Source organism: Myotis daubentonii, chromosome 10, assembly GCF_963259705.1.
Source record: "Myotis daubentonii chromosome 10, mMyoDau2.1, whole genome shotgun sequence".
Classification (NCBI taxonomy): domain Eukaryota; kingdom Metazoa; phylum Chordata; class Mammalia; order Chiroptera; family Vespertilionidae; genus Myotis; species Myotis daubentonii.
The window spans coordinates 74,128,562-74,144,794 of NC_081849.1; the positions used below are offsets into that span (position 1 = coordinate 74,128,562).

Genomic DNA, 16,233 nt, shown 5'->3' on the forward strand with positions numbered 1-16,233 from the left:
AAGCCTGGGACCAACTGAGAGGGTATGCTAGGTAATTGTATCAGGGTGTGAATGGATTTCTGCCTCATTCAAAAATGTCAGTATTTGTCTCATGGTACATTATTTTGTTTTGTTTTGTTTTGTTTTGTTTTTTTAAATATATTTTATTGATTTTTTACAGAGAGAAAGGGAGAGAGATAGAGAGTTAGAAACATCGATGAGAGAGAAACATCGATCAGCTGCCTCCTGCACATTTCCCACTGGGGATGTGCCCGCAACCCAGGTACATGCCCTTGACCGGAATCGAACCTGGGACCTTTCAGTCCGCAGGCCGACGCTCTATCCACTGAGCCAACCCGGTTTCGGCACATTATTGTTAATGTTATCAATTTAATCTCCAGATTATGTTATCAATTAAATGTTATCAATTAAATCTCCAGTGAGTAAACAATAAGGAAAACAGGTCCCACTTTGCCACCAGCTAACTAAATGTCCTTTGGAATGGCATTTCCTCTGGGTTTGGTTTATCTATTTGCAAAGTAAAGGGAGAGAAGAAGATGGTCTCTGCAGCTTTTACTAGCTCTAAAGTGTTTTGAGATCTAACTCTAAAATTATCACAAGAATTTCTACTGAAAACTGCCACATACCCATATAAGGAAGGGGAGCTTTAGTCATGGTTCTTTTGGTTGCTTTTATCAGAAACCAGTTTTAACTCATGTGAGCAAGAAGGGGGAATTGATAATAAAATACGGGGTTGTTTCAGAGGAAGCCAGGGAAGGGAGGAAGCCAGATTCCAGGTAGGAACTAGTAGGAACTGAAGTGTCCTTGTGTCCCTGCGCTTCTCCCTGGTCTGCTTCATTTTTCCTCATCTCCACGGACTATTCCCAAAGCAGGAAATGGCCACTGCATAACTGCCAAGTGTTATCACTTGGCAGCCGTTTCTGAAGCCCAAATCATGACTGTTGGCTGTAGCTCACATCGGTGGGCAGAGAATAGGGAAACCATGGACGGCAAAGGCAGGCAGATCGGGACTTGCCTTTGAAGCCTCAGTGTTTACATCTGAGAATAGGGTAATAACATGTACTTCCCTGAAGGGTTGGAAGGTTTAAAGGCAGTAACGTAAGTAAAGTACATCATCCAGTGTTCTTATCGCTAGAATGACAGTGGGGTGGGGTAAATAATGCAAAACTAGTTACTCAAGCTTAATTTATATTTTACTTTGGAATTTATTTCATTTTTCTTGTTGCTTGTCTTCAGTAAGGTAATCATTACAAGATATTTATTTATATTCCTAGAGCCAATACCAAGTCAAAAGTGTATGTGCATCTATGTGTGTTTTCACAGTTGAGAATAGGCAGAAGGGAAGCAAAAAACCCAGGAATATGTTTAGTGTCAGTAGAAATTCATCCCAGGAATTTGAAAGTTTCCACAAATGACCCAAAAAAGACAGTCTCCACGTGGTTTATAGAAAATTGACTATACGCCACAACCTCACCTTATTGTGGCCCCCATTCTACTTTTCAGACATAGTCTCCTCGTTATTATACAGGCGATTTATTCTGTGGGTGGGTTTGTGCGACCATTCACATTTATAAATTTCTTTGACTTTATTTGTTAATTTTCAGCATTTCTGTGTAATGAATCCAGGATTATACTTCCATTTAATTTTGGAGGAAGCTGAATCACAAGCACAATGGCCCTTGAAGAACCTTGGTTCCTCTGGCCAGCTCAGAATAATTCATAAATACTATTTTGTGTTTTTAGTTATATTGTAGAATGCTCTTACTATAGTTATAGTTAGAATGCTCTTACTATATTATTGAGGCAATCTGAGAAATGACAAAGGGAAATAACTATTAAAACCAAGGAAATTTTTAAAAGATAATTTAAAACTATTTTATACAGTTACTTATTTATATAGTTATTTATTAACTATTTATATAGTTACTAGGGGCCCGGTGCACGAAATTCGTGCACTGGGTGTGTGTGGGGGGGGGGGGGAGTGTCCCTCAGCCCAGCCTGCCCCCTCTCACATACTGGGAGCCCTCAGGCGTTGACCCCCATCACCCTCCGATCACCTGATCGGCCCCTTGCCCAGGCCTGATGCCTCCGCCAGAGGTGTCAGGCTTGGACAGGGGACCCCCATCTCCCCCTGATCACTGGCTCTGGCCCCCGCCCAAGCCTGACGCCTCTGACCCAGGCTTCAGGCCTGGGCAAGGGGACCATCATATCCCCCCAATCCCCGGCTCAGCCCCCCGCCCAGGCCTGATGCCTTGGCCAGAGGAGTTGACCCTCATCACCCTCCGATCACCAATCACCGGATCGGCCCCTTGACCAGGCCTGAGGCCTCCAGCAGAGGTGTCAGGCCTGGGCAGGGGACCCCCAGCTCCCCGCGGTTGCAGGCTCCGCCCCTGCCCAGGCCTAACGCCTCTGGCCTAGGTGTCCGGCCCGGGCAGCGGGGACCTGCAGTGGCAGTGGGGGGCGCCGTGATCGTGGGCTTCATTTTAGGCCCAGGCAAGGGACCCCTAGCTCCTGGGACTGCCAGCTTCGACCTTGCCCAGCTCCCATCGCTGGCTCCACCCCTACTTCCTGCTATCACTGGCCAGGGCGGCAAAGGCGCCTGATTCTCTGATCATGGCTGGGGGGCAGGGCAAAGGCGGCCCCAGGGCCGCCTTTGCCCTGCCCCCCAGCTCTTAGCTCCCCCCTGGGTTTCCGATCACTGTCAGTGGCAGGCGGCTTCTTCCTGCTTTCCCTTTTGCCTCCCTGCATTGTGTCTACGTATGCAAATTAGCCGCCATTTTGTTGGCAGTTAACTGCCAATCTTAGTTGGCAGTTAATTTGCATATAGCCCTGATTAGCCAATGAAAACGGTATCGCCGTACGCCAATTATCATTTTTCTCTTTTATTAGTGTAGATAGGCAAACAAATGGAAAACGTAAATAAAATGTGTAATTTTGCAGAAAAAATATAATTTACCAAATGAATCCTAATAGATCTATAAAATTTAAGACCAGTTTTCATAGAATTACAGGAAGTTATAACAAAGCTACCCCCTCCTGGCTGATATGGCTCAGTGGTTGACCCATGAACAAGGATGTCATGGTTTGATTCCCGGTCAGAGCACATGCCAGGGTTTCAGGCTCTATCCCCAGTAAGGACATGCAGGAAGCAGCACATTGATGTTTCTCTCTCAATGATATTTATATCTCTCACTCTAAAAATCAATAAAAACATATTAAAAAAAGAAATGTTAAACTTAAAAAGAAAACACCCTGATGACTTCACACACAAAAACTGTTGGAACTAAAAATGAATTCAGTAAAATTGCCAGAAACAACATCAATATGCAGAAATTTACATTTCTATGCATTAATAACAAACTACCAGAGAAATTAAGGAAACCTCATTTATGCCAAGCTGGTGTGACTCAGTGGGTTAGAGCCTCATCCCATGCACTAGAAGGTCTCGGGTTTGATTCCTGGTCAGAGAATGTACCTGGTTGCATAAGGCAGCCAATTGATGTTTCTCTCTGTCTGTCTCTTTCTCTTATTTCCTTCTTCCCTTCCCCCTCTGCCTTCCTCCCTTCCATTCTCTCTGAAATCAATGGGGGGAAAAATATCTTTGGGTGAGGATAAAGAAAAAAACAACTCATTTATAATTGCATCAAAGAGAAAATACCTGGGAATAAATTTAACCAAAAAGGTGGAAGACCTGTACACTGGAAACTATAAAACATTGATGAAAAAAATTGAATAAATAAATGAGAAGATCCCATGCTCGTAGGTTGTAAAATTAATATTATTAAATGTTCGTACTACCCAAGGTAATTTTCAGATTCAGTACAATGTCAAAATCCCAATGGCATTTTTTACAGAAATGGGACAGACAATGCTAAAATTTGTATGGAACCACAAGAGAACCCAAATAGCCAAACCAGTCTTGAGAAAGAACAAAGCTGGAGCCATCATGGCCCAGGCTGGATAGCTCAGTTGGTTAAACCATCATCCCGGTATGCCAAGGTTGCAAGTTCATTCCCTGGTCAGGAGATATACAAGAATGCATAGATAAGTGGAATAACAAGTCAATGTTTCTTTCTCTCTCTCAAATAAATAAAAAATAAAAAAGTATTATGCTCCCTGATTTCGAACTATATTACAAAGCTATAGTAATAATCAAGACATTATGGTATTGGCATAAAAACAGACACATAGATCAATGGAACAGAACAGAGAGCTCCAAAATAAACCCACACATATATGTTCAATTAATTTACAACAAAAGAGCCAAGAATATGCATTGGGGAGAGGCCAGTCTCTTAATAAATGATGTTGGGAAAACTGGAACATTCTCTTACACCATATGAAAATTATTATAATGTACACCTGAAACTAATACAAAATCATATTAAATGTAACCTGTAATTGAAAAATAAAAAATTTTTTTTAATTAAATCTTTATTGTTCAGATTATTACATTTGTTCCTCTTTTTTCCCCCCCATAATTCCCCTCCTCCCAGTTCCCGCCCCACCCTCCGCCCTCACTCCCCACCCACTGTCCTCATCCATAGGTGCACGATTTTTGTCCAGTCTCTTCCCGAATCTCCCACACCCCTTTCCCCCCCAAGAATAGTCAGTCCATTCCCTTTCTATGTCCCTGATTCTATTATAATCACCAGTTCATTCTGTTCATCAGATTATTTATTCACTTGATTCTTAGATTCACTTGTTGATAGATGCATATTTGTTGTTCATAATTTGTATCTTTACCTTTTTCTTCCTCTTCCTCTTCCTCTTCTTAAAGGATACCTTTCAGCATTTCATATAATCCTGGTTTGGTGGTGATGAACTCCTTTAGCTTTTCCTTATCTGTGAAGCTCTTTATCTGACCTTCAATTCTGAATGATAGCTTTGCTGGATAAAGTAATCTTGGTTGTAGGTTCTTGGTATTCATCACTTTGAATATTTCTTGCCATTCCCTTCTGGCCTGCAAAGTTTCTGTTGAGAAATCAGCTGACAGTCGTATGGGTATTCCCTTGTAGGTAACTGGGTTTCTTTCTCTTGCTGCTTTTAAGATTCTCTCTTTATCTTTTGCTCTTGGCATTTTAATTATGATGTGTCTTGGTGTGGTCCTCTTTAGATTCCTTTTGTTTGGGGTTCTCCGTGTTTCTTGGACCTGTAAGTCCATTTCTTTCACCAGGTGGGGGAAGTTTTCTGTCATTATTTCTTCAAATAGGTTTTCAATATCTTGCTCTCTCTCATCTTCTGGTACCCCTATAATTCTGATGTTGGTACGCTTGAAGCTGTCCCAGGGGCTCCTTACACTATCCTCGCATTTTTGGATTCTTTTTTCATTTTGCTTTTCCCGTTGGGTGTTTTTTGCTTCCTCGCATTTCAAATCATTGACTTGATTCTTGCGCTCCTCTGGTCTGCTGTCGGGCGTCTGTATAATATTCGTTATTTCAGTCCGTGTATGCTTAATTTCTAGTTGGTTCCCCAATATAACATCAAGGGTCTCATTAGTTTTCTTGTAGATCTCATAAAGTTTATCGGTGGCTTCTAAACAGTTCTTGAGAGACCTTAAAAGTGTGGTTCTGAACTCTATTATCTTCCATTGACAATTTTGTCCTGTTTCTTTGTCTCCGCATTTTGTTATGCTTCCTTGGTGCACCCCCTAGTGGTCATTGTTCACAGTCTTATAGTTAAACCTTGATTGTTGTAGCTTATCCCAGGGAGGGTTTGACCTCCAGGCCAAGTGGCTATGAGAATCAGCTGTGTCAGCAGTGAGAGAACTTCTGTCCTCTAGGGAGGTGCTAATCTAGCCTTTGCCTGAGGCTATCCGGCAAATGCCTCTGTGCAGGGCTTGGGCGGGGCAGGTCGCACAGGATCAACAGGGTGGGCCGGAGAGAGCAGTTATGGCGGCTCTCAGTCCTGTCCCAAGGGGCTCTGCCTCTCTGAGTCCCAGCACCCGCTGCAAAGCTCGGAGAGAAAGCTGCACTCGCTCTGACCGAAGCCAGACAGTCCCGCTTCTCCGGTTCGAGTCTGGGTCCCTAAAGACTCGCCTGTAACTGGAGCTCAGAGTCTGCGACTCCCTCCCAATTGAAAACAACAACCGCGCCCTCCGCCGCCAGCCTGCTCCGCGCACTCCGCACCTCAGAATTTGACTTCAGCACTGCGCCTCCTCTGAGTGTCCGTATGCGTTTCTCTTTCCTCCTAGTTGTAGGACTTCCACTCAGCCAGCGTTCCTGTGGTTCTGGGTGATGTCCGTTACGTCTTTTAGTTTTACTTTTGAAGTAGTTGTTCAAAGCAGCAAACTCCGGCGTTAACCTATGCCGCCATCTTGGTTCTCTCTCCTGAAAAATAAAATTTTAAAAATTAACTCAAAATGTATTGAAGACTTGAACTTAAGACCTGAGACCATAAAAGTCCTAGAAGAAAGCATAGGTGGTAAGTGCCTTGGCAGTGGTTTTTTGGATTTGACACCAAGAGCAAAGGCAACAAAAGCGAAAATCAACAAGTGGGACTACATGAAACTAAAAAGCTTCTGCACAGCAAAGGAAACCATCAACAAAATGACATCATAAAATGCTAGTACAGTAAGAGAAGTAGGATAGTCGCAGAATTGATTGTAGTGGGATATGACCTATATGTTATTGTCAATAGATTAAAATTTAGTGAACCATTAGGTATAGAAAGAATAAAGGATAATAGTTTTCAGTATAGCTAGAGATGAGAGATGGTACAATGATGATGAGTCCTAGATGAATAGTAAAAAACAAAAATGCTGTTACATTCAAGAATTACCCCTAGTATCCACGTACAGATCATCTGTTTTGAGCATGGTACCCTCCCAAGTATGTAGAAAAAAAAAAAAAAACAGCCCTACCTGAAGTCCATCATTTAGAAGTTAGGTTAGTTATTCTAAAACTGCTTCCTATTTTTATTATAATTTTATATTCCTTTATTTTTTAAATATGTTTCATTGATTTTTTTTTTTTTTTTTGAGAGAGAGAGAGAGAGAGGAAGGGAGAGGGAGAGAAACATAGATTGATGGCAGCCTCCTGCATGCCTCCTACTGGGGATGGAGCCTGCAACCCAGGCATGTGCCCTGGCTGGGAATTGCACTAGTGATCTGTCAGTGCATGGGATGATACTCAACCAACTGAGTCACACCAGCAAAGGTTAATTTTATATTGTTAAAAGTAATGTTTTCTCTTCTTCTCTAATAGATGCTGTGAGAGAAGTAAGGAAATATTCCTCTACTGCTGTCATTGAAAAGAGCTCACCTAGCAGACCTGGTGCCCATGAACATACACAGATGAAACTTTTTAGGTCTCAAAGAAATCTGTACATTTCTGGATTTTCATTATTTTTTTGGCTGTAAGTAAAAAAACAAAAAACCAGAAACAATTTAAAAACATAATTTATGTTTCTCATTTTTTAACCAACACAATAGATTTTTTTTCTATAATATTTAGTATACTAACATCTTCATAAAAGAATTCAGACTATATACCCAAGTAAATAACAAGCAATAGTTATAGCTTGTAGGTTTGAAAGGTTAGTAAGCCCCACATGATCTGGCCCCTCTTCTCTCTGGAGCCTTGTCTCATACTGTTCTCTGACATGTACACCACATTCCTCCCACACTGACCTCCAGCGTTCATTCATTCATTCTTGCAATGAATATTTATTGAGTTACTAATAATGTCCCCAGTTCCTTCCTACTTCAGGGTCTTCACACCTGTTTTTCCTTTTTCTCTTCCCTCTTTCCCTGGCTAACTTTTCATCCTTCAGTCTCTTTCTAAAGGAAGCCTCTGTGACCACCACTTCCCCCAAAGTAAGTAGGTCTCCTCTTGCACACTCCCATAGAATGTATATATACTTTTCTTTGGAATATCATTCATTCATTTTAACTCTTGCTTCTCCAAATAGAACCTTTTGAGAACAGGGACTTTGTCTCGGTTCTTGCTATGTTCCCAGGGCCTAAAGCAGTGCTTAACACTTAGCAGTTCCTGAGGAAATGTCTGTTGAGTGAATAATTGAAGATATTAGTTACTATTTCTAACAATGGGAGTTACCCATAAATGTGAATGAGCAGTTTGGGGGCATGACCAGCCTCATACAATGCTCTTCAAATAGCAAATTTTGAACGGGGGGGGGGGGGGGGGGGTGGGGGGGGGGGTGGGGGGTAAGGACTTCTTACTGGCCCTGTCACACTGTCTGAAATTCTGTTTCTGCTCCTCCTCCTGGCTAGAGGCCTCTACAAAGAAAATTATTAAATTACTAAGTACTGTTGAATCTATATTCCAAATGCTAGTCTTCTAACAAAGATTCTAAATGAATGAGACACAGGCGTGTTTTGACTGGAAGACTTGGATTTTTTTTTTAATATGTCCTCTTTAACCATCATCTCTTCTACCACCATACCTAAATAAGAGTTGTTTGACCAAGACTATTTATTTTAACGTTTTTATTTTTATTTTCTTAGAGTATTGAGACGTCTGGTTACCCTTATTACTCAGCTGGCAAATGAAATGTCAAACAAAGGAGAACTTAAAAATCAAGCAGAAAGTACTAACGAGGCTGCCAGAAAATTCATGAAAGAGAATGAAAAACTAAAACAGGTATTTAAATTTTCTTTTTAAAAATTTGTGTAAATGTTAATATTCCCAAGGGGTGGTATATTGTTTTTCAAAAAGAGCATTTGCTTGCTCTGGCCATGTGTTTCCCAGTAGTTAGAGCATTGCCTACGGACTGAAGGGTCCCAGGTTCAATTCCGGTCAAGGGCACTTGCCTGGATTGTGGGCTCGATCCCCCGTAGGGGCTATGCAGGAGGCATCCAGTCAGTGATACTCTATCATTATTGATGTGTCTATGTCTCTCTCCCTCTCCCTTCCTCTCCGAAATCAATAAAAATGTATATTTTTTTAAAAGAACCAGTTAGATGGGAAAGGAGAGCATCTCCATGTCCACGGCCCCTGAACACTCCCTCTGAGGCCGTGGAGCTTGTGGGGTGGGGGATGTGGAGGGAGAAAAAGAAGAACAAATGGAAAAAAGGAAAGATACAAAATTACTTTGGGCATTTTTTTTTCTTAATTTTAAAATTTAGAACTCAGATCTCACATCTAAGTGTTTTTCAGTTCAGATTAAGCCCCATGTTTTGCTAATTCTGCTTTTCAGTAAAAAGAATCAGTGGAACCAATCAGATGCAAAACAGATTTTCTCAAAGAAAGCATTCCTAAAATAATGCAATAAGATTATTTCCCTATTGTAGATTAATGAAATGCAAACAATCAATTGTATGTTAGACCAAGTTGTATTTATGTAAAAAGTCTGACAGAGAATTCAAATCCTTATCCAAGTCCTAAAGCCTAGCCTCTTATAGAAAGAACTATAAGCACCACCTTTCATCAAATCTAAATGAGTTAGGTATTGCAGAGTACAATATAAAACTTCCTAAAACCTATTAAATAAGTCAAAACTCATTTCAAAAAATTCTGCTTGGTGCTGCAGTGTCATGGTCACCTACTCAAAACCCTCTTTTACATTTGTTGATGTCTACCTTATTTTCACTACAACAGAGAGGGATATATTTTTTTGTTTTTTTAAATTGATTTTTGAGAGAGAGAGATCAGTGTGAGAGTAAAATATCAATTGGTTGCCTCCTGCACGCACCCGAACTGGGGACTGAATCCAAAACCTAGGTTTGTGCCCCTTCTGGGAATTGAACTCACAGCTTTTTGGTGTATGGGAAGACACTCCAACCAATTGAGCCACACCAACCAGGGTCAAAAAGGTATTTTTATAGAAATAGAATTTAAAAATGTTCCTTAGATTGTATCCAGCATCTTTAAAGGAAACCTTTAGAGAATAAGCGTTAGTTTATTTTTTACTCTGTTTTGTTCTATTTTAAAAGGCATTGATTCACAGATGTCATGTAAATTTCCCTTTGTAGTAAATATAGGTCTGGGAAGTCAAGCTGTTGATACTTCTGAATATAAAAGCAAGCTCTCGGTTATTTTTGCCTTTTTGGGAGAGACTGGTTTCAGCAACAGAATGAGCCTTATTTTGTACCTTAATATTATTTGCTTCATTTTCTATCATTTGATCTTATTTCCCAATGGTAAAAAGAAAACAAAATCCTCAAAGTTTTAATTAATGTGAAGGCTAACCTCACAGCACGCAGCCTTGTCTTTGTAGTCTAACCGTGTGCCTATCTTGATTTAACATTATGCCCATCATGTCAGATTGATGAATTGTAGCTAATACTCCTATCCTTTAGTTATTTTCTTCCTACTCTTCAGCTCTAAGGAAATGTAAAGTGTTTTTGTAAAGTTTTAGTACTATTATTTTTCTTATATACATCATAATTAATGTACTTAAATTAATCTTGTCCTTCAAAGAAAGCATCTTCCTCAAAACATTTTTGGAATTGTTTTCAGACCCAGTTACTATTGCAAGGAAGTTTATTTTATGACTACTGATTCTTTGATCCTCCACAGTTTTTTTCTTTTGCTGTTTCTCTTACTTTTGGTGCCATGCCGTCCTGGTTCCCTGCTTCCTGCGTATCTCTGACCCACTCAGTGGTCTTAGATCATTACAGGTACACAGAGATGCTGGGCTGAAATCAGTACACAGTGGAGAGAAAGTCTGTGAGCTGGACATAAACTCTGCCAGTGCCCAAAGTGCATCTAAGTGACCAAGAAAGGCCCTAGGTCAGAATGTCAAAGATGACTTTTATTTCAAGGTATTTCATTCATACAGGTTTTTAAATACTAGTTAAAGAAGGATAGTATTGCTAAAACACCTCTCTTCAGTCTCTATCAAAGACACCTTACCTAATGGAAAGTATATCACCCTGGGATCTAAGAGACTTAGGTACTAGTCCCAACTCTACCAAATAATGAGCATTGTTACTTGGGGCAAGTCACCTCATGTGTTCGGGGCCTCAAGGTCATAAGTAATAGCTAACGGGTGCCAGGTATCACTTCAAATGCTTTACAGTGAGGTATTAACTCTTAATTTGTGCAATAACCCCATGAGGTTGATACTGTTATTATGTGCATTTTATACATGAGGAAGTGGAGGCACAAAAATGTTAAGTGGCTTGCACAAAATCATCCCACTAAGTGATAAAACTAAGAATCCACTCTTAACCAAGTTGTTTTGTCCCTTCGCTTGTATGCTAGCCCATTATGTCCCTTTTGATGGTGCCTGAGACCCTTCTGTGTTCTGATATTCAGTTAATTAAATGAAATAATTATGAAAGACCAATTAATTTTTAATTGCTTTAAAATAACAACAGTGATGGAGCTTTACTTCTGACCAGTTTTTTTTTTTCAAGTCCCTTACCAAGATGGGATAAGGTATGTAGGACAGTGAACACATGTGTTATTGTAGCTGGTAGCTGTTGAATTTCATATTTCAGTTTCTCCAGCATCAAGTCACACATAATAGATTCGGACAAGTTTACAGGTGCAGTAATGAAAGCTTATTTACAAGACCAGCACAAATCCAACTTTTCCAAGTAAATGGCATAATAATTTAAGCAGTCAGTGTAATAAACATTCCTACAACTCCATGGTTCCCTTCCAATTACTGGAGACTCTGTGACCTAAAAGCAGTGAAGCAACAATGAGGATTGTTTAGAATTTGAATATGGGCAACAAATTCATAGAGATTTGAAGAAAAAAATTTTGGTCTTATTTTTGCTCTTTAATTTAAAAAAAATTTTTTAATTTTGAAAGTAAAAGTCCTCTTCAGTTGTGTGTATTTCAGTCTTCTTATCTCCTAAAAACAATTTACTGGGCTTATATAATATACTTAGTAGAGCTTTAATTCCTCCTAAGCTGCCTAATCTCTCTTATAACACAAAAGTACTGTATTTGATCTTGTGCTACAATATGCTCTTGTCTCATCCTTTTCACTAAATTGAAGTTACCTGAGAGCAGGGATCGTATTTCTTTTACATTTTTATCCTTTATAACCCTACTATTGTAAAAATTTGCATGTAGTCAGTGCTCAGTAGAACATTTTGTTTGTTGAATGTACCGGGCTTACATTAGAAAAGGAACCATCTGCAATAGAAATTCTTTTCTATGTCAGTCTGTTTAAAATTGTCCTATGTTGCTTTTTCACTTATGGACACTGTCAGTATAAGGTTGCTGCACTTTAGTCAAATAATCCATGACAATGTGTACATATTTTATTTTTCAAATACTAATTTCCCCTCTCAGTAACTTAAATTTCTTAAAATTTCTTTACAGTGTCAACTTCTTAGTCTATTAACAATGGTAGTTTCCATCCAGACATACAGATCATGAAATTTTACTCCCTTATGTTCTTATTTTATTTAATTTTTTAAGGTTTTTAAATTTTTTATATTTATCTTTATTGTTGAGAGTATTACAGATGTTCCCCATTCCCCCCCCCCCATTTTCTCCCTCTACCTGGTTCTCACCCCACCCCAGGCTTTCACCACAATTATGTTTTATTTTAGTCAGATATTTTACCGTACTATTCAGATTTTAATTTTTATTGCCTAGAAAGGATAAGCTAGAAACATAAACATTTTAAAAGCCAGAATAGATTTTAAAATACGAAGCGCATCATAAAGGATTAACTGAATAAAATTAATTTGGAGACTGGTCAATGAAAATTAGATAGAATTTTCCAAGCATAGAGATGTCCTTTTCATTTTCTACTTCCCCCTGACAACATTATATTCTTCTCTTACAAATCCACCTTTATAAACGTAGTCTGAGCCTGGGGTGTGGGGCAGGCTGGCTATAAGGGGTTAATGGGGGGTAAAAAGGGAGACATATGTAATACTTTCAACAATAAAGATTTTTTGAAAATAGTCTGAGTAACCCAGGTTGCAGCTCTGTAACTGGAATATAATGATCTCCTAATTAATAGCCTTAGAACTGTGATTTTTTAACTTGGATTTTCATTACATTTAATTGATAAAAATATATGCACATTATTTACCTAAATACTTTTGAAAATACGACTTTAATCATAGCCCAACCAGAACCTCTTATTTTCATTTGAGATTTTAACCATTGTAAGGAGAAATTTATGTGTGTTTGCCAAATATCACGTTTATGTTAGCAGAATTCCATTGTAGAAAATTATAAAATACGAAAAAGACAAAGAATAAAATAAAGACCAATAATTTTAAATACATTACTCAGACCATTTCCTGGAAGAATGTCTGGCTATTGCAATCTAAGCTCACTTCTATAACTCTCTTTTCTGATAGCTCTTGAAAAGCTATAACAAGGAAGAGGAACACATTTTGGAAGCAGAAAATAAAAAACTGGTAGAAGACAAGGAAAAACTGAAAACTGAACTAAAGAAGACTTCAGATGGTAACTTTGTGTGCATGTGCCAAAGCAAAAAGAGCATGATATTTTATGCTGTTACACTTCACTGTTTTCCCTAAAACAAATCTAATGGCTAAATAGTTCTTTTGACTGAAATACCACGAGCGACCTATTTATAAATTCCTGCTCAAATATGAAGATAAAACATTGTTTCAGCCAAGAGAAACATGCTGTGTTATACAGAAAAACATGTAGGTGTTTCAGATCTGTGTTGTAAATACAGATGTTCTTACCTTAGCAAAAGAGCTATGTTCCTAAAAAGTTGCTTGTGAACACATTATTGGAAAATAAATCACATTCTTCCATTATAGAATATTGCTCCTTTAGAAGAAGTGATCACAGGTGGACAGTTTGGTTATAAGAAAGTATATTGCTGCCCTGGTTCTGGCTGCTCAGTTGGTTGGAGTGTCATCCTGTACACCAAAAAGTTGCGGGTTTGATTCTTGGTCAGGGCACATACCCAGGTTGCAGTTTGGTCCCAGTCTGGGCATGTACAAGAAGCAGCTGATCAGTGTTTCTCACATTGATGTTTCTCTCTCTCTAAAAATTAATGAGAACGTATCCTTGGGTGAGGATTAAAAAAATTTTTTTAAAGAAAGTATATTGCTAATCTCAAGCCCTAATATTTCCTATCTGCCAGATATAAGGAAAGCATTCCTTGAAAAAGATGGGTTGGCATAGAGTAAGAAAAATCTGGATGTCAGCTGAGAATTTGAATTTTTCATTTCAAAATACATGGCAATGAGGACTTGGGTAAAGCATCCTAACTTCGTTTTTCTGAAGGCAGCTATCCTGAGGAAGGGAGAGGGAGAGAGAGAGAGAAACATCAATGCCTGCCTCGACATGGATCAACTGCCTCCTGCATGTCCCCTGCTGGGGATTGAGCCTGCACCCCAAGCATGTGCCCTGACTGGAAATCGAACCTGTGACCTTTTGGTGCATGGGTTAATGTTCAACCACTGAGCCACATGGCTGGGGCCATTTTTTATTTATTTTTTGGTTTTTTTAATAGTTCCAATAGTATTTTCTTCTTTTTAGTCAAATTATTATTGCCTACAGTCACATAGCACAGAAAACTGGATACCCCAACTCCAATGTCATACCAGGAAATTCTGTTTAAAAGTTTGTGGCTTGATCCCAGTGAACATTTCTGCATAAAAGTTATTCCTTGATGTTATCCAGACATTGGGGAACCTCTCAAGTCAGTCAGAGCTAAAGTAATGATCAATGTATAGGCCTTCTCCAATTTTAAGTCTCTTCCATTACTTTATGTTGGAGATAAATTGGAAAATGTTCAATGACTGAATGAAGGACCTACTGTATGCCATTTGTAAATTTAGATTTTTAAAATAGGCGTAAGTATAATAGAAATTCTCTGTAATATAACTTGCAAATTGGTTATGCGTTTATATTCTTTGTGTAGAGTTTTCTTCATCAAGATATTTTGTGGTTATTTAAATATATATATAGGTATTTTTTTTTTTCAGAGAGGAAGGGAAAGGGAGAGAGAGATAGAAACATCAATGATGAGAGAGAATCATCAATTGGCTGCCTCCTGCATGCCCCCTACTGGGGATCAAGCTCACAACTGGGCATGTGCCCTGACCAGGAATTGAACTGTGACCTCTGGGTCAATCACTGAGCCATACCAGCCAGGCCTTTGAATTTGAGATGGAAAAATCTGAAGGTAAAAGCTAATTCCATTAAAAAAAATCAATAGGATGTTTAATACAATATTGAAAATTTAATAACTTTTCTACTTCTTATTTAAAGTTAAGAAAGTAAATCAGAAAATTCTTTTAGAGGCAGTAAGTTAAAAAATAAGTTACTCCTCTGGTCAAGGTGGTATAATATATGGTAGGGGAAGTATAGCCCTAATTTCAAAATCTTGTCATAGCTGGTACTGTTGGCTCTTCTGCAATTCCAAAAGATTTGGAACATGATCAAGAAGTTTTAATATTTGTATAAAAATAAATTTAATAATCACCTACCCTCTACATTAGACATTTCAGAACAGAAACTGTGTTCTTCTTTAACCCAACACAAAATATTGCTGCTAATCCTTCTGAAGAATGCAAAGGACTATTTTCAAAATATCTTTTATTAGTTTAAAAAATTATTTTAAAATCTTGCGCTTTTTTTCACATCTGCCAACAATTCTTTTTCTTATGTTGTTAGTAGGATAGTATAAAAATGAAAGACAGACGGGAATAGGTTGTGTGCCCTGCTACATCTCTCAACCCTGAGCTTAACTTCACAAGTCTGAGATGTAACTCTCTAAACTCAATATTATTTTAGGTTAACATAAAGAAACACAATATTTCTTTAAGAGACATTTCAGATGTTTGGAGAAAATTAACTCTTTGATGATATAGGCATTGTGTTTATAATCTGATAACAAGAGATGCCAGCTCCTGTGTTTCAAGTGTAGACTGCACAGCTACTTTCAACGTGAATCAGTGCTGAGGTAAAAGCAGATTTTACCTGTTTGAGTATGTCCTATTTGGTTTCTGCAAGGTGTGTAGTATTTTATGAATACATTTTATTTACCCAAAGTTATTATTTTAGATAATAACCTTGAGAAGATCAAAGTTGCTAATGACCTTGAGAAGATCAAAGTTTCATTTCTAAAGGAGGTATATCCTTGGCTATGTTCTCTTGACCTAAACCAGCCAAATTTATTAAGGCTAGAATTAAGAAATTACATAAACAAGTAGTACCAGATTTGGATGAATTTAGAAGCACCATTCTTTGGACGTAGTAGCATTCAAAAATATTCACTGATTTCTAAAGATTGAGGATATAAAGGCTGGCAGTGCTTAACAAATGTTTCAGAAAGTTATTTTATACTTGACAATTGAGTAGG

At 38.6% G+C, this 16,233-nt stretch overlaps 2 protein-coding genes across 4 annotated transcripts in view; one reads left to right on the forward strand and one right to left on the reverse strand.

Moving 5' to 3' along the window:
* Window positions 1-16,233, reverse strand: part of LOC132211130 (ubiquitin-conjugating enzyme E2 R2-like) — a 920,533-nt gene that overhangs the window by 788,789 nt on the left and 115,511 nt on the right. The window lies entirely within an intron of this gene.
* The window catches only part of BCAP29 (B cell receptor associated protein 29), a 40,591-nt gene that overhangs the window by 6,421 nt on the left and 17,937 nt on the right, over window positions 1-16,233 (forward strand). For both annotated transcript variants that reach the window (XM_059655704.1, XM_059655705.1), the window contains exons 4-6: window positions 7,206-7,356; window positions 8,468-8,603; window positions 13,244-13,352. In XM_059655704.1, coding sequence (XP_059511687.1) covers window positions 7,206-7,356; window positions 8,468-8,603; window positions 13,244-13,352 — 396 coding nt within the window. The remainder of the gene's footprint in view (window positions 1-7,205; window positions 7,357-8,467; window positions 8,604-13,243; window positions 13,353-16,233) is intronic.